At 37.9% G+C, this 19,027-nt stretch overlaps 1 protein-coding gene across 1 annotated transcript; it reads right to left on the bottom strand.

The window, feature by feature from the left end:
• Positions 1-246: 246 nt before the first annotated feature.
• Positions 247-13,007, bottom strand: rraga (Ras-related GTP binding A). The gene is made up of 11 exons (XM_077235685.1): positions 12,896-13,007; positions 10,981-11,060; positions 9,288-9,387; positions 8,670-8,736; positions 8,350-8,572; positions 7,910-8,005; positions 5,931-6,053; positions 4,094-4,185; positions 3,898-4,013; positions 2,167-2,317; positions 247-1,301 (listed from the first exon to the last, which is right to left on the bottom strand). Exons 2-10 carry the CDS (start codon positions 11,005-11,007, stop codon positions 2,214-2,216), a joined length of 948 nt encoding a protein of 315 aa, XP_077091800.1. The 5' UTR covers positions 11,008-11,060; positions 12,896-13,007; the 3' UTR covers positions 247-1,301; positions 2,167-2,213.
• Between the last annotated feature and the right edge of the window lie 6,020 nt (positions 13,008-19,027).

A 19,027-nucleotide genomic window follows, 5' to 3' on the forward strand; every position in this document is an offset into this window, starting at 1 on the left:
AACATTATATTGCAGTTTAATTTAGTACTGACACTAAAACTCGTAAAGTTTAAACTTGAATTTTTTCACACAGTATTTTTCATTTTGGGTGAACTACACACAATATATATTGTCACTATCCATGATACATATTGATGCATTTTTGTATTGCGATATATTGTTACACCCCTAATGGGCACCTCAAAACACAGATTAATTTAAATGCATTACCGAACTATGGTTTTGTTGTACAGAAAAAGACATTCATTACACAACCATCTGTATTTATTGAGAATATTTATAATAGATGATTTTGTAGATCAAGTATTTCATTTATAAGTTAGTCCAATTTTAGTCGCACAGATTTCTGCTCGACATTTGGAAACACAGTACAGCAAGCCAATAATGCTTAATATAAGACGATATATTAAAGACACAGGCAAAGAATGCTGACTTGATATTCTAGCTTTCCTGGCTATCAGTAACTCACAAGCCAGCTTATGGCACAAATCATATATTAAAGGGATAATTCACCCAAAAATGAAAATTCTGTCAGTAATTACTCACCCTCATGTTGTTCAACCCCGTAAGACCTTCGTTCATCTTCGGAACACGAATTAAGATATTTTTGATTAAATCTGAGAGCTGGATCACTCCTCCATAGGCTTCTTAAGGTATTGAATCTTGCCAGCCCCGAAAAGTTATTAAAGACATCGTTAAAATAGTCCAAGTGACTACAGTGGCTCAATCTTAAGTTTATCAAGCGATGAGAATACTTTTTGTGCGCAAAAAAAAAAAAAAAAAAAAAATGACTTTATTTTTGCCAGAGAAGGAAATGAATAGTTGATGAAATAGTTGAAATAAAGTCGTTACTTTTTTCTTTTTTTATTCTCGTCGTTTGATGAACTTAAGATTTAGCCACTGTTGTCACTTGGACTATTTTAACGATGTCTTTAGTAACTTTTTGGGGAACAAGTTTCAATCCCTTAGAAGCCTATGGAGGAGTGATCCAGCTCTCAGATTTCATCAAAAATATCTTAATTCGTGTTCCGAAGATGAACGAAGGTCTTACGGGGTTGGAACAACATGAGGGCGAGTAAATACTGACAGAATTTTCATTTTTGGGTGAACTATCCCTTTAAGGGAGCATTACAACATTCATTAAGAACTAAAGTTCCTTTGCAAAATTAGTGAGGAAACAAGCATGTTATTGCCTTCTAATATCAGGAGAATTAGTTCCTTGGCAGAAACACTAGATGCATGTGAAATCAGCAAAACAGGAGGACTTCTTCTGGATGATTTCCAGCAGTTCATCCACCACCCTGTGCATAAGAAAAAGCATAAACATGTCAGTAAAACAGCAGCCACCAAAATAATATTGATCTTTAACCCTGTCTGTTAATCTAGAGACACACGTGTTCCCAAACATTCTAATCTCCGTTTAAAAGCACAGAATTCTATGGAAGCTTGTTTCCGCCACAGAATAAAAAGTAAAAAAGGTAATTGTGACTTTTTTTCTCACATTTGTGAGTTTACATCTCAGTATTGCATGATATAAAGTCGCAATTGTGTGTTATAAAGTCAGAATTGTGAGATATAGACTCGCAATACTGAGGAAAACTGTCAGTCTTTTTTTTCCTTTTTTTAATTGGACTTTATAACTCACAATTGCAAAGACGTCAGAATTGCGAGATGTAAACTCGCAATTGCATCTTACAAAGTCAGAATTGCGTAATATAAAGTCGCAATGGTGTGTTATAAAGTCAAAATTGCGAGATGTAAAATCCCAATTGCATCTTATAAAGTCAGAATTGCGTAATATAAAGTCGCAATGGTGTGTTATAAAGTCAAAATTGCGAGATGTAAAATCCCAATTGCATCTTATAAAGTCAGAATTGCGTAATATAAAGTCGCAATTGTGTGTTATAAAGTCAAAATTGCGAGATGTAAACTCGCAATTGCATCTTACAAAGTCAGAATTGCGTAATATAAAGTCGCAATTGTGTGTTATAAAGTCAAAATTGCGAGATGTAAAATCCCAATTGCATCTTACAAAGTCAGAATTGCGTAATATAAAGTCGCAATTGTGTGTTATAAAGTCAAAATTGCGAGATGTAAAATCCCAATTGCATCTTATAAAGTCAGAATTGCGTGATATGAAGTCAGGATTGCGAGATAAAAACTCACAATTGCGAGAAAAAAGTTCAGACACTCAAACTCTCTACACTGGCGGTCTAGCGCATGCGCATGTGTAGACTGTGTTTGGGCCCGTCCACACGCTCAAGCTTCTCAAAGTGTCTCCTGGCGTTCCGGATGTTGATGAGGGTAGCAGCAGAAGCTGGAAGAGAGAGAGAGAGAGGCTTTACTCTGAGTCACAATGTGCTTTTCTCAAACCTCATTTGGAGAGCAGATGGTGAAAGAACAATTTGGAGGTATTTTGATCATTTTAATAATTTTCTATTATGCAAGGAAGGACCGTTTCTAATTACATGCAGGTTCTCAAAGCTGCTAAATCTTTGTGTAAATGAGGAACTGTCGAATCCAACACAAGTTAAGTATGGAGTGCCACAAGGTTCTATCTTATGTCCCCTATTTTTCTAAATTTTTCATTATTGTCAGTCACTTGTCAAGTGATTTTTTAAATACTTGAAGCAGGAGAATAAAGGCTAACTCTACTTTTCAGTCAATTCTTTATTCCACTTTTATCAGCTTTCATGCTTGTCTTTTGCGGTTATTTAAATAAACCACTGTGTCAATGATCAGACATACCACTCTATCAATGCCATTATTTGAATTAAAGTAAATAAATTGCTGAAGATACAATGGAATATGCTAATGTATCATCAAGCATGGCAGTGATGAGATGGAATGAAAATCAATCGAACCCTGGCATGAATAAGGTTGAGATGTTATGAATATAATGCACATTCTGTGTATGGCTTCAACTTTTAAATAGGAAAATAAAACATGGAAAATAACCACTTAAGCCTTCATATTCATAGTGTAATACAGCATGATTATTTGATCAGTTGACATCTAAAAAAAAATGTGTTTCATGGTTTCACTGCCCTTCAAAGGCCCAGGAATTTGTATATTATAATACCTAAATATTCCTACAAAACATGCTGTCTTTTCCTGATGCAGAAAAGTTCATGCATTCATGACTTTGATACTAGATTTTTATAATTCTCTAATGGCTTAATGTCCTAGTCACCATAATAAAGCTTCAAGTTTCTTCAAAATGCAGAAACTAGGCAGATCCAGAAATCTTGCTGATGGATGCCCACTGCCAACTACAGAATTGATTAGCCAGCCATGGAGGGCCATTTTATGATCTTACTCTGAACACTGTCCGCCTCTCAAGTAGATTTAGGACACACTTCAAATACTAATAATCAATCATTTCCCTTACAACTGAAACATACTAATCAATTAAATTTTTTTAATGAACACATGATTCAAACTTTTTTAATGAACACTAGTATTACCCACGGAGTAATTTAGAAAATATTTTGCAAAAATAAATGTTATCAAGCAATAAGGCTTAGTTGTCATGAAAAGGTCACCCAAAAAAATAATTTTGGGATGATTTAAGAGCTGGTCATTTGTGGTCACGATATCCCCTAATAAGCACGACTACAGTCTAAAAGTCAAAGAAAGGAAAGATTTCATTCCACAATATGTTAGACCACAGTTGAGTGTAATAACTAACCTATTAACCTAAGTTAATAACTAATGATCTTTCCAACAGAAGTGAATCAGTCAAAACTAACTTAAGCTGGACAATAACTTTATTCTAGAGCTGCTGTAAAGCTAAAACAATCTCTTACTGTAATTTCCTATTATCTCTGTAAAGCTGTTTTGAAACAATCTATATTGTGAAAAGCGCTATATAAATGAAGGTGACTTGATGCTTACGTATAGACGGGTCTGACATGATCACCATGACGTAGGTGTTGGACGTGAACACGTCGATAAAGGCAGCAAAGTTAGAGTTTCGCACTTCCATGCTTTGGAAAGAGGCCGCCAACTTGCTGTGGGACAGAGAGAAATGTCAGCATGACCATGACGCCGTGTTCAGCACTTACAACTACATGAACAGAGTCTGACTGACCTGCAGCTCAGCTTGAACTGTTTGATGATGTTACTGATCTTCTCAAAGCGATGAGCATCACGCTGTTCCTTACACTGATAATGAGAGATCACCTGTCAAGACACAAGTATACATGTCAAATAATTCGTTTGTAAAGCACCTTTACACAATAATTTAGTTCATGTTCACTGAAGTTTTCCCTTTTTTGTGTGTTTTGTTTGCAGAGTTTGACTGAATCTGTATACCTGTCAAACAGCAATTGTTATCTCAGCTAGAAGTGTCCACAGAAATAACCTGCCCCTGCCTATTAAACCTGCTCAGTATCCAGAGAACTACAGTTTCAGGCATTTGGTGTTGGGAGTTTAGGATGCCTGGCACCAGTTTACCATGATGGCGGAGAGCGGAAGAATGCACGCTTACTCTCTCACTTTTTGCACTGCATATTTTCAGATAATCTGGTGTTAAAGGATTAGTTCAGTTCAGAATGAAAATGTCCTGATCATTTACTCACTCCCACGTCATCCAAGATGTTCATGTCTTTCTTTCTTCAGTTGAAAAGAAATGAAGGTTTTTGAGGAAAACATTCCAGGATTTTTCTCCACATAGTGGACTTTAATGGGTTGAAGGTTCAAATTGCAGTTTCAATGCAGCATCAAAGGCTCTACACGATCCCAGCCGAGGAACAAGAGTCTTATCTAGCCAAACCATGGCGCATTTTCTAAAAAAATAAATAAACATTTATATACTTTAACCACAAATACTCGTCTAGCACTAGCTGCAAAAGCGCCACACATTACGTAATCACGTTGAAAGGTCACATGTGTTCCGGTTCAAAAATGTAGGGTAGGGCGAAAAACTCCCTCTCATTTTATCCCACAACTTCAAAGTTGTCAGACGTCGTTGTTTTACCTATTTTTTTTTTTTTTGTAAATAAAGTTTGACTTAGTCTTTGCACATCCGCTTTGTAAACACTAGGTCCGTACTTCCGCCTACCGCGTGACCTTTCAACATGATGTGGTGCATCACAGCTAGTGCAAGACAAGCATTTGTGGTTAAAAAGTATATTTATTTATTTTTAGAAAATGAGCGATGGTTTGGCTAGATAAGACCCTGGAATCGTTGAACCCCATTGAAGTCACTATCTGGAGAAAAATCCTGGATTGTTTTCCTCAGAACATGAGGAAGACTGAATAAAGAAAGACATCTTGGATGATGTGGGGGTGAGAAAATTATCAGGAAATTTTTATTCTGAACTGAAGTGAACTACTCCTTTAAATTATGTTGTGACTCTGAATAAAAAGTTTGTGTTTGACAGAGAAGGTTTTGTGTTTTGCACATTTACTCATCGCAATTCATTGAAAATCTGTCCTCAAACCATCCTTTTGTTGGCAGGCAACAAGCCCTCATTGGCAACATGGGGAAAGGTGGAACAAGGCGCGTGATAGCGACTCTGGACTCCACTGGGCCCTATTGTCCATTCAAGTTCCCCTAAGATTTGAATGAACCTATCACTTCAGCAGGGATCTGCAACACCGTAACTATTTTGAAGCTGTCATGTCCAGTTTTTCAAAGTGTGCACCTTACGTGCGCTCAGTAGTGTGGGTGAAGCCAGACCTGGTCATTCATTTTTGATACACTTATTAAAACAACCTCTGCATAGCCAGAGAACAATACTGTTAGTGCCCTTGAGCAATGAATCGTTTCTACGTGAATTCTAGTCAAAGTCACCACAACACAATGAGTTGTGTGCATGGTGTAAAGGCATGACCATGCGATAATTAAATCCATTGTTGATTGTTTTCGTTATAAATTAGTTTTTGCAATGTGTGCAAGCACTGTGTTTCAGTTTGGTACAAACCAGGAAAGTAGCTCTTTCAAAAAGTAAGACTTCATCTGCCTCAATGATCTGAGCGAAGTTGCGCAGGTTACACTCAAGCTGCTGTACATTAGGAATGAGCTGATACACGATACTGGACCAAGCCTGCAGACACAAACACAGATGAGAACATACTCAACTTTCTTACTGTTGGATTGGTGTATTCATACTGAAATGTTTTCAATTGTATTCTTTTAATGTATTTTATTCATTTTTCCTTTTTATGAATCTTACTAATCTTTCCATCATGATTCCATACATTGATAGCCATGTACCATTTAATCATTAATCGCTATTTTCCTTATGTTGCATGATTATTCATTTACATGGTATTAATTTCTACTATACAGTCCCTCCGGAAAAACGCGATTATGCGATTGCATAATTCAATGCATAATCAGCCAAAGTCCGCATATTTATGCGGGGGCCGCATTTGTTCAAATACGCCGCACTTTCGCCGCATATATTGCCGATTTCATGATTTCATAATCCCCGCATTTTCGTTGCAAAAGGCACATATATCTTAGCAGAAAGTTGAAAAATATTGCGTTTACTTCACACAAGAGCAGCTGTTGCCATGGGAATGTTATGAAGCGATGTAATTACGCGACATGAACATCATCGAAAAGCTGTAAAACAGGAAGCACACATTTTATTTTGTTATATATAATTTATTCATTTTTACAGAAGTTGTAGCATATTCCTTTTGTAAAGCTACAGAACTTGGTTGACTCAATGTTTTGTAAGTTTGAGCCGTGTGTTTATTAAGGTCTGAAATAAAACAAGATGAGAACTTAAATATTCCCAGCACTTTCTGTGATGTAGTACACTTGCTTATCAAAGGAAGTAATAAGAAATGACTCTTTACATTAAGTTAGTAGCCTAGTGAGAACAGGGTGTTGGGGAATCACTTTTTTTTTCTCTTTTTCATCAAACTGCAGTTTTTGCAAGTTCCCGCAATTTCATTGCATAAAATTGCATGAATATCCCGCATATTCGATCAAATTTTTTAAGAAAACGTGCCGCATATTCACGGATTTTTGCCCGCAAAAATCACAAAAAACTCTGCATTTTTCTGGAAGGACTGACTATATACTCTGATATGTTTGATTATTTTCAAATGTTAGATCTTTTGTTGTTTCTTTCGGAATTAATTACTTGATGTACCAAATCACACCAAAATATGTCTGTTTGCATCTCTGCAGAGAATGCAAGATCAGCAAAATGCTCTTAAAGGGAAAGTTCACCCAAAAATGAAAATTTCATAATCACTTACTCGCCCTCAAGTTGTTCCAAACCTGTACGAGTTTCATTCTTCTGTTGACACAAACACATTCTTCTGAACACAAAAGAGGATATTTTAAAGGATGTTGGTACCCAGACAGTTTACAGTATCCATTGACGTCCATACTAGGGAAAAAATGACTATGTAGTCAATGGAGCCCATCAACTGTTTGGTTACCAACATTATTCAAAATATCTTACAGGTTTGAAACAACTTGAGGGTGAGTAAAGGATGACAGAAATACATTTTTTGGGTGAACTATCACTTTTAAAGTGTTAAAAACACAATGGCTTATCAAGTTATTCTGTGTGCCTTACAAGGACCATGGTGACCTAATAAGACCTGCTTGGGTACAAATAACAATAGGTACTTTCCCTAGCCCCTTCCTGTTACATAGGCACAAAATATAAAATGTGTAGTTTCAGAGGACACTGGGCTTCTTCTGCTGATGCTTCTCTTTTTCCTCTTCTTGCATTCTGCAAATATCTTAAATCTATTGGGCCTTTCTTACTCTTCACAATTACACCACTTTAATTGTAATATATATCCAAAGTTTTGTATCTAACAGATGAGGTGTATATATATATATATATATATACACACACACACACACACACACACACACACACACACACACACAATTTGTTATTCCTTATTCAAATGCACACGGTCTTACTTTATACAGCGTCTCGTCCCAAATGGACGTCCTGAAGCAAGTGCAGGCCAGTGGGCGAGACAGTCTCTTCAGATCCTCCTCACGCTCTTTAAATATCTAAATAACAGATATTAATTAACACCGTTTATGTCAATTTCATTGTATTTTACCAGTCTGAAGACAGTCTACATGGACTTGCTTCAGACCCCTAACAGTAATGACAATGAGACTGTCTTTGCATTTCAGTGATGAGAATTTGAGGGGAACATGCTTTTGTACATAAGAAAATCTTAGTAGATAGTAGTTAGAGACAGTTGATATAAAATGGGGCCATTTTTGGGATTCAATGTGACCCAGACATGTTCTTGCAAGCAGGTTTCTTGAGATTAACAGTCACGGGATTACAACAACAACAAAAAAAAAAACATCTTGAAAAAAGGAAGTTTCCGCTCATATCGTACCAGGTCCCTCTGATCCTCCTGGACCAGGTCCATCTTGTGCACCAGGCAGAAGATCTTTGCGTCAGGCGAGTTCTGCAGGATGGCTTCCAGACACGACTGGTAGTAATGCATATCTTTCTCCAGCTCTCGACTCTCCACATCAAACACATAGATCAACACCTCTACATTGCGAAAGATGTTGTCTCTTTGACTCGTAAAGTAGTTTTCCATGAAAGTGTCCTGCCTGTGCAATTCAATGTAAAGATGAAGCGAAAATGAAATCATCTCAACAAAAGCCATCCAACAAAACTCTTTCGTACAGGGGTGCTCGTGACACTTACCCACCGCAGTCCCACAGGTTCAGCACCAGATTGCCCAGAAATCGCACATGAGAGTGCTCCACATCAACTGAAATGAGAAAAATACACCTGATGATTTTTATCTTTCACTGATCAATATTGATTTGTTTAAACGTATATTGTGTCTGGATCGTAGTTCATACGTGTCATAATATATGTTGACATTAAAATCTCCCGTTCTGCATCAGGTCTCATTTTTATTAATGTAAAACAGGGGAAATTTTGTATTTTATGCAACTCTACAGTACAAATTAAAAAAGGTACCACAAATGATTAAGCCACTGAGAAAAATAACCACTGCAGAAAACTGCCCTAAAAATAGGAATCTTTCTTATTTTTTAAAGCAAAATAATCAGCAAAGGACCAGTAAATGTTTTAATGCGTTTTGGGGAAATTTCTCCAACTCTTGCGCTTTTGCATTTTCTAACCTGAAGCTCTGATCACAACACACATAAGATCCAACAGAGTCTGGTCACTGGTGTCACTGAAGTAAAACCTGATGCGTCTCAAAGTGTCATGCAGGTTTGGAACAAAGTGAGTTTGAATCAAACATGACAAGATTTGCATTTTCTAGGGAACTATATCTCGTAAATGTCATACTTGTGGCTCCAAGGCGGCGAGTGTCTCTGGCGATGTAATTTGCAAATATAATTGACCTCATACTAGTCTTTCCTGATCCACTTTTACCCATCAACAGGACCTGCAAAAAAAAAAAAAGAGAGGGTCATTTCATGAGGAGGAGAGCTGGAATCTATCAATTAGGGCAGAGCTTCTCAAACATGTGGTTATTTTTACATTAAATAAAGCACATAATCTGCACCTAAGATTATCCTTGAGGCACTTTGTATGTTATTCCAGCCAAAAGACCACAGAAAAAAAAATAGTTTGTAAAACAGAATCTTATCAGCTGGTTAGTACAAAAATCTTTGATTAACTCTTTCCCCGCCATTGACGGATTTTCCAGCTTTCCGTGTTCTCACTGTTTGACTGTAGGGGGCTCTATTACAAATCTTCTGAAAGAGTACAGAATCACCTGATCTAAACACAGGCAAAGATGTAAAAACAAGCGATAGCTGTAATATAACTTGATCATCAACATTAAACGGCATGTAAATCAAAACTGCCTAATGTTACTGAATGAAATGTTGACCCGAGACGAGCTACAGGACTGTGAAGCTTTGAGGGTGTAGATGGACTCGGTCTACATGTTTTGATCATCGTTCTGAGTCAGATCCAGGCGTCGTCTGACAAAAAAAGTGATTTTCTCAGCTTTTTTCTCAAGATCTTTTTTTTTTAAACTCACATTGTTGATAAAAAAGAATGCATAAAGCTAGAATAAAACGTGTTTTATGTTTGTTTAAAAGCAGAGGGTCTGTTCTTTCATTTGATATATTGCATGCATATATTCATACAACAAAAGATTCTGGGGGCCATGAAACTTTTGATCAAACGCTGTGGCTGGCAACTTAAAAAAAAAAACACAGGCAGGGAAAGAGTTAGCAGGGGTGCTATCGAGTAATCAAAAGTTCTACACACACTTGCGGTCTTCATTAGGCTAGGTCGTCATGCCTATTTGAACACTTGGGCCAAATAAAGGAAATACAGTTAGCACCTACTAACTCTTTCCCTCTCTGGTCTCTGGTTAGGACACGGTGTAGGCTTAAGTCTTTCCAGAATTTGCATTGATTTTGTATTGTTTAGTCTGTGCATGTCTGGGGACTCTTGTAGCATGGTGGATTTTTGTTCACATTTTGCTTCGATATAATATGATTACTTGAGAATGTCATTGTTGTATGGCATAAGGAATCATGTCATACCCTATGATTATGTGAAACGCCGCCACTGGATAAGAGGTTGTCTTTTTAATGGATGTCAAAAAAAAAAAAGAAGCTGACATTTCCTTTCTCAGTTAAAGATCGAGAGATTATGAAAAATATTTTTATAGTGTATACGCAGTATACTGCTGAAAGAAAATATGAATATAGCCATGCAAGTGTATTTTACGGTTTATTATTTTTATAGTTCAATAAGCTTAGAAAACATCTAAGAAACTTAAAACTTCTTTTATCTTAGAAACTTCAAAAGCTTTGCATATTAATTCTAAAGCCATGTTATATTATATTGATATTCATTTAAAATAAAAGCTTAATAGATACAGTGACAGTCCAACAACGGACGCACACATTGTTCATGGCTGTATAGTGTGTGTGTGTGTGTACATAGTAAATGTTTTTATATCTTGAAGTGAAACACATCAACAGTCAGTGTTATATAACAGTGTGGTTAAACTCACCTTCTTCTTCATGGCTGTGCTGGACATTTCCCTGCTCAACTTTACCACTGTAAACCACTGTAACTGCAGATTATCAAAACCTGCAACAAGACCAGAAAACACAAATCATCACTCTTATGTCTGGCTGAGTGTCACAATAATCAGGACTCTATTCATTTTAAACTCTATATGTTTCCATCAGTACTCAATCACCTTTATCACTGTAGGACTTCTCATTCAGCAATGTTCTGATGTAAATAATTTAATTCTACATAACTGACGAGACCAGATTAAAAAGATACTCCATCGATATCTCTGCAAAAGAGCACATGAAATCTGTTCTCCCAGCCAAATCTGATTTTCTGCCGATTCTGTTAGATCCTTTTCAAATACCCACACTCGCTCTTTGCCACTTGAACGTGTGTGTGCGACAGGAAGTGCACAAGGCTGTCCCATGTCTAAGAAATGCCAAAGTGCAGGTCCCTGAACACACACTAATCAGAGCGGTATTCAAGAATAAGTGTTTCCCATCATGCATTAGGTATGGGGAAATACCCCGAAATCATGAGATAGTGAGGAAAACGTTCCACTCCAAGTTAAATTAATTAGATATCACATGTAATTTGGTCGTAAAACAAATTGTTGAGGTGTCTTTTTATTGTTAGGTAGGGACTACTGAGCAGACATTCAGAAGTTTATTTTAAGATGCAAAGTATTGAAAATCACAACAAAACAATGTAAACACTATGAGTGTCCCAACGAGTAATCAAAAGTTCTACACACACTTGCGGTCTTCATTAGGCTAGGTCTTCATGCCTATCTGAACACTTGGGCCAAATACAGGAAATGCATAGACAAGTGCACAGACCAGTGTGGGTATTTGGAAAGGACCTATAGATGCAGAACGGCCTGACAAACATAATAAGGTACGTTTAACTTCAAATGAGATCAGTGAGATTTGCGACTTGCTAATGGAGGACTTATAGCAGTGAATGCGGACACTTTCTGCTTATTGTAGTGACACTTGCGCAGGATCAGTTATACTATATGCATGACACCGATAAATATCACGATACAGCAATTCTGCAATAACCAATATATAATATATTGCTAGACAATCATATACTAATGATACATCATGATATCTGTCAAATTATGCAAAAAGCAGTTGCTCATAATCATTTAAAGAGACATGCACTGAAACGGGTCACTGAACAGAGCTGTTTTTGAGGAGGTAAAAATAGTGTTGATTTACACAACCATTGAGAAATTTTAACCATGAGTGTGTTACAAACTTTACATGAAGACCCTAAAGAATCATACTAACTTGTGGACAATGGGCATCGATGACCCCTTTAAGTAAATTAAACATTTTCAATGAGATCAGGGTGATGGCGTTGATAGTGGATTTGCATGTTCATGGTATTAACGTTACCCGTGCACTTCACTTTTACCAGGCAGTTCTTGTACATCACGTACTCTTTGTCGATTTTGTTTATCACATCAATGGTTTAAAAGCCGAAGTGTCATCATCATCATCATAACATGTTCCAGACAGTAACGTTAACGTTTGACAACCACAGAGTGTCAGAATTAATTTGCCTTAATCATGTGTAACCTAACCAACTTCATTTGTGAAATAACGTTACATGCTATGGCTTATGCTAACCACTACTTGCTTAGAACATTTGTCCAATACAAAGACAATCGTGCATTTTTGTCTGAGGGCAGAGACGACCTGTGGTTTTGCAAGATTTGGTATTTGTTTTGTCACTTCCCGCTAATGACTTACTAAGATCTCAAATACCATTAAGAAATGAAGACTGTTATTTATTTTCCTCTGCTGAATTCAGAAACTCTACAGTAGCGCTGTGCTAAATACGACAGAAGAGACGCTTGCTGTTAATGTGGGTAATGTTGACAAATAAACACATACCTGATTAAACTCCCCATCGATGTTTGTCTCCTGCTAGTTCGCGAATGGTGACGATGAGCACGTGACTAACAGCTGCTGTCTCGCGATGACTTGACACACTCCGCTCGGATGACGTCGGCGCACAAGTGGCATTCACGTGACTAGAGTCACACTGTTTACCTTGTAAATACCGAGAATGTGCATGTTTTTCACATTTTATTATTATCGAAGCTTGACATTGTTGTCATCTTTTATCGTTTTCAGTATTTTTCTGTGGACAGTTCTATTACCTTTTAGATTGGGTGTTGTAAATGGGGCTTTTGCGACGAAAGGCACCTAATGTTAGTATTATACAAGCCCCCATGTATATATATATATATATATACCTTCTGTTATATATTTTTAAAAAAAGATCAGTTTTGAATAATAAATTATTTTACACTATCACTAAAATTTTTATTGAAAAATTTTTAGTTGAAAATATTAACTAAATGACTCCCACTACCGATTATTGAACATCTTTCCTGATTTGATTTATGCATTCAACTTGAATTATCTTGAAATAATTAAGTCTAATTCTTAACTTGTTTGTGCTTACTCTTTTAGGTTTAAATAATATAATATAATATAAACAATTGCCTAGAGAATATCTATTTTGTGTATCATTTGTAATTTCATTAATACAAAAAATGATTTTGTGTCTGTCTCTACTTTCTGGTACCTCTGTTATAAAACAACATAAAACTCTTTTTAAAAAAGAGCAGAAACTCTGCAAGGCACTGAGGTATGTCTTTATGGACTCTCATTCATTTGAACAAAATGTTTAGGATACACCGATATATTCATTATTTGTCAAATCTGTTATTGTAATATGGCAATGGATCTCTCATTCACTTTTTAAAAAATTATAATATGATGAAAGCACATAAAAATCTGTTTTTAGACATGCCATTTGGTATCTGGTTGGATGTTAGCATAAAGCACAAAATGGTGTAAAATGTCTGTAAAACTCTGTTCGTGGTTTAAAAGGTTTAACAATAACAGAGTAGACAATGAGGTACAGAGTCAAATGTTCCCAATCACATTTAAGCATCTTGCATTATTTTACATTTCTTATAGATTGTAGGTCATTTTACTGAAAATGATACATTGGATGTATATAATTCCAGGTTAAGGAAATTGAATAATTGGTAGATGAAGCTGTTTGTCAGCAGCAGAAAGGCAATGGCAATACAGGGCACTGCGAGATGCCGACCCTATATGCTGGGTTCAGACTATACGATATCAGCCCGATTTTGGCACGATCTGTTTGACGTAAGGGGTCATGGTGATTCGTAAACTACGCTTCATGATGTCCCGACAGAAAGACTAGAATGTTTCATTTTCGGTTCTCCGAAACGGGTTCCGTCACTTATTTTACATTGACCAATAGTAGCGCAGAAGCTCTTCCATACACAACTTTCAAGCATGGCGAAACAAAAGAGAGACAATGGTATTGGTGCTGCTAGGTGGAATTATGCAATGGAGGAAATCATTGCTATATAGCTATGGCAACTATACTCCCGCCTTTATGATGTTTCCTTGAGGGGCACCACCAGTGAAAAAAGGCAAATGCTGGTGAATGATAGCGGAAGTGTTTCAGAAACACTGTGACTACTGGAATTAGCATTAAGCTAACACACCTCCTCGGTTGTCTGTTTGTTTACGTTATTGTTTCATTTTATAGGCAGATGCCCCGCCCCTTCTGGCAGGCTCTGCGCTCAGATCGGCGGGAGGTGCACCGATTGGTTCGCGCAGTTACACCGCTCTGCCATAGGTTCGTGCAGTTCCCACTGACCAGCCTCTAGTTCTCTGCACTGTTATGGCTGTGCAGTAGCACTGCGTTATTTTATAAAAGACTTCATGTCACAGTTCTGTCACCCTTATCTGTGTTTTCTCTGGGTTTAGTGACAGAGCTGTGACACTCCCGGTTTGTCATGTGTTTGTGTTGGTCTGGTTTATTGTGAGCACATGGCTTGGCTTGTATTCATTGTGCCATGTGCTCTTCTGTCAATTGTCTAGGAATTGTTTGTTTCCTATTTTAGTCTCCCTGTGTTTGCAGTCCTGTGCTGGTTCGTTATCTATGTTTCCCTTGTGTTCTCAGTCCATACCCGAGTTCTCTCTTGTTTTGCCCTACGGGGTAGTTTTGGTTTGTAGTTTGTTTTGTTTGTTTAATAAATATCCTTCCTGCACTTGGATCCTTGCTTTCTGTCTTACCCTTCCCGTGACACTTCAGTATTCGGAGGAAAAGGAGTTTCCCCATAGCGTATAGCTACGCAATACTCATTCCCTTATCTCAGGAAACTGAGGTTACATTAGTAACCGAGTCGTTTCTTGCTTCAAAGCACCTTTGTTAACAAAGGGGTTCACAACTTATACTAAATCGCTGTTTAGTTAGTTTTCGTACACTACTTGCATTGCCTTAGCCGTGGAATGAGCGTCCTAATATGCAGTCTCAGGAGAAAGCCTTGATGGTTCAGTCCGATGGTGTGCTGAAGTTGCAATCGATTTCTTCCGTGTTGAATGAAGAAATTATGACAAACTTGGGGTGTTAGTTTGACTCTGTTATGGTCGAGTAAGTTGCACATGGCTTGATGTGACCAATGAGAGAGGTGCAATTATACAGCAGGAAAAATTCATTTGTTTTGAAGCTGACTCATTTGCATGATAGGAGCAAGCTGGCAGTTTGTTTCCCTTTATGCTCTGATTAAAGGAGTCATAATGTAGTATTAACTTTGATACCCACGCTCTATTATAGTCATTTCATGCCCTTCTAAAAAAGAAAAATTGGAAAAAAATAAACACAGAGCTCGTTTGACCCTTATTTCTGAATGCATTATTGTCTCGCGAGATCTGATGCGAGGTTTTGGCTGTCGTGGACGGTCATTTTAATAATGCAAATGAGGTGCGCGTTGATTGGTGGCAGGAAGGAGGGGGCTTGACACCGCATGTAACTTCAGCATATCATTCCAAAAAGAGATCATGGCGCAAGTTATTAATGAACCCGACCTGGCCGCGACCTACGGGATTCAACCGTATATGTTTGAGCCAGATTCTGAACCAGAGCTGGAAACGGAAGAGGAACAACAGTCAATTGAAGGACGTCTACATCAACATGTCTCTGAATGGTAAAGACAATTTTTTTTGACTGAGACATACATTAACATCAGTAACGAGCTAAAACGTTTTTTGCTATTTTCTCCCACATAAGTTTAGCTTTAATTTAATGTAGATTACATTAACGGAGATGTAGTCTACTTTATTTTCAGCTTACAGTGGTTATAGAGATTAACGTTTGCTATAATGTGTTGTTTTTGCCTTTTTTGACGTTGTGGTTTTTTAGATATTTAATAATTTTCTAATAATGTTTTCTGGTATATTGTTTTAAGACTTACATTTAGCAAACGGTTTTTGGCACTGAGCATGGACTCCTGTACCGTAACTAACGTTACTGTAGTGTAAAACAAAGTGGAAAGATGTGGCTAGCATTCGTAGAGTCCATTCCCCGTGTTTACATCACATACATTAACCGCATTAGTAGTTAGCTGCTGTTTGTTACACAAAATATAGTAATAAAAACACAGTCTTACCGTTTCAAATTCAGGCAAGTCCCTGATTGTTGGAATGGCACCTTTTTCCAAACGTAGCTTCGATGCCAACTTCGCCTGATATTGCCCCAAATTTGTAAAAGATTCTTTTGTGAAATGTTTAGCGCAGACACCTAACGTTGAGCAAGTTGAGATGGTTGTTGGAACAGCGTCATTAAAAATAAATTTCATCCACTTGTCCCTTGTAGTTTGGTCAGTTTTGGGTAAAGAAAAAACATTAGAATGTCGATTATTACAGTCAACCACAGAGCAACTCACGTGTGCACTACGTTTCTGCATCTTTCTTGACTGAATATGATGGGGAGAGGGGCAGGGCGGGCCTCCTCTGCGGTGTCCATATATGGTATATCCGGCCCCGTCTTGACGTCAAGTCGGGGGAGAAATTGAAATCTCGTATTTGAGTGCGCGTGCACGTTGGCTAGTTTAAGAACCCTGGGGTAAACAAACGCTTCACTTTTGAATATCGGCATCCCGGCCAATGTATAGTCGTTAGTCAATCATAACATACATTGATTCTCATGGAAAAGTGAAAATTGCACATTATGACTCCTTTAATATAAAAGGCATACAATGCATGCTACAAGGAGGTGATATACCCAAGTGTGTAGGGTGTCACACAAGGATTCATTTGACAGGAAGCATGAAGTTTACATTATCTAGTGGTTTTGTCATAAAGCATGCATAAAACAGTATGCAGTACAAAAAAGACACTAAATAAGATTAAGACAGTTATAATCATACACACAGTGTTCTGGAAATATACTTGTTCCTTCATACTGTCACGGTTCACCGTCTATCTCTGCACTACATTCCCCAGAATCCTCTTTGGCGCACCTGCAATTACTCTCCCCTGAGTATTGTCACCTGCACCTGCTCACAATCAGCAGCCTCATTAGCAAGCTCCATAAAAACACTCACTACAGCCTCAGTCTTGGTCAAGCCTCCAACAGGAGCAGACCATTATCCATCGTCTCCCGAAGTCCCTGATGCACCGAGTACCTGCGAAGTAACATAAGCCGTGTTTCCACCGCAGGAACTTTCCCCAGGAACTAGGAACTTTGGGGTGGTACTCAGTGTGTTTACACCGCAGGAACCAGGGTCTAAATGAAGTTCCGGGTAAAAATTTCCCCCTCAGAAAGTCCCTGCTGGCGAGGTAGTACTTTTTCAGCATTCAGGAACTTTCGGGGTGGTACTTGTGCGCTGAACATGCTGATTGGTTGAGCTCACGTCAGATTTGATTCGTTGACTCCACGCAGCATTTTATTTTAGCCGTCATTTTAAAAAATCGCACTTCCTGGCTTCGTGCAGTAAAGAGTTGTCTGGAAATTAATATGGAGTTTACAAAAAAAATACGACCAGAGCAAAACGCACTCAAAACTCAAAACAAACTCGCAGACTGGGAGGAGCAGTCGCACGCAGTTCAACGTCACCAGACTAATCTTCCCGGTACTTTAGACCGCGGTGTAAACGCAGTAAGCAACCGGTCTGGGGCAAAAAAAGTTCCTATGAAAAAAGTTCCTGGGGCAAATAGTTCCTGGTAATTGCGGTGGAAATGCGGCTATATACTCACCTGTGAATTACTAACCACTGTATCCTTCTTCCGCTGTCTCCAGAAACCCTGCCTGAATCCATGTTTCCCGAGATCCGGTATTCACCTGAGTTCACTGTATTCACGCTGAGTTTACTTGCTCGTGACTGCATCTGTAAGAAAAAAGACAAGTATTAATGAACTGTGATTGCTTGACATCAACTAACCTGAAGAGGACCTGCTCACCTGTAATCTGCCCCGCACGTTGTGCTCTTCACGGAATCTGCACCTGAACTTTGAATACTCACCTTTGCACTTGTGTCACTTTAAATAAAACTGTTTTATGGGCATTATGTTTCAATAGGGAAATGGAGTGAGAGTTAAATCATTTACATTCTTTCTGGTCATAAATGGTTTTCGTACCTGGGTCTTACTTGCTCTTCGGGGGTTGTCCACAGAACTCTAACACATAGTTTGCCCTTTGGGCGAGGGTGTTTGCTGGATTATTCATTAACTAAAATGAATAAATGAGTCTGATTGGTCCAGATGCTACAGACTTCTCTGTACACTGTACACGGCTGACTGCTGCTCTGAGGCAAGGGGCTGATTATATCGTGTGAAGGAGAGCAATTGTAGCTTTTCTGTGCTCTTTTTAGAGTAATTAGAGTAGGGCTGTAGTCAAGACCACATTTGTTGAGTCCAAGACAAGTCCAAGACCAGGACTAGTCGAGTCCAAGACAAGACCAAGACCAAAGAGGTTAGAGTCCAAGACAAGAACGAGTCCAAAAAGGTTAGAGTCCGAGTCAAGACCGAGTCCAGGACAGGGAAAAAAAAGTCTTGTGCAAGACATTATCAAGATAATCATTTTGGGTTATTACTTGTTGATCTAAAAGCAAAAACAGTGTCACAACACCCAGGATTTTTAAATATAGACATTCCCCTTGATATCATATAATCTTCTAATCTAAAGAAAACAGA

Source organism: Siphateles boraxobius, unplaced genomic scaffold (assembly GCF_051911475.1).
Source record: "Siphateles boraxobius isolate OS27281-9 unplaced genomic scaffold, OSU_SipBor_1 2, whole genome shotgun sequence".
NCBI classification, from domain to species: Eukaryota; Metazoa; Chordata; class Actinopteri; order Cypriniformes; family Leuciscidae; genus Siphateles; species Siphateles boraxobius.

What these genes read in the sequence shown, in the direction of transcription:
- rraga (XM_077235685.1), bottom strand. Translation starts at nt 11,007, where the DNA reads ATGTCCAGCACAGCCATGAAGAAGAAG. An exon ending in CAGTTCAAGCTGAGCTGCAG is followed by an intron (nt 4,014 to 4,093) that starts GTCAGTCAGACT and finishes TCTGTCCCACAG; the next exon opens with CAAGTTGGCGGCCTCTTTCC. An exon ending in CATGTCAGACCCGTCTATAC is followed by an intron (nt 2,318 to 3,897) that starts GTAAGCATCAAG and finishes TCTCTCTTCCAG; the next exon opens with CTTCTGCTGCTACCCTCATC.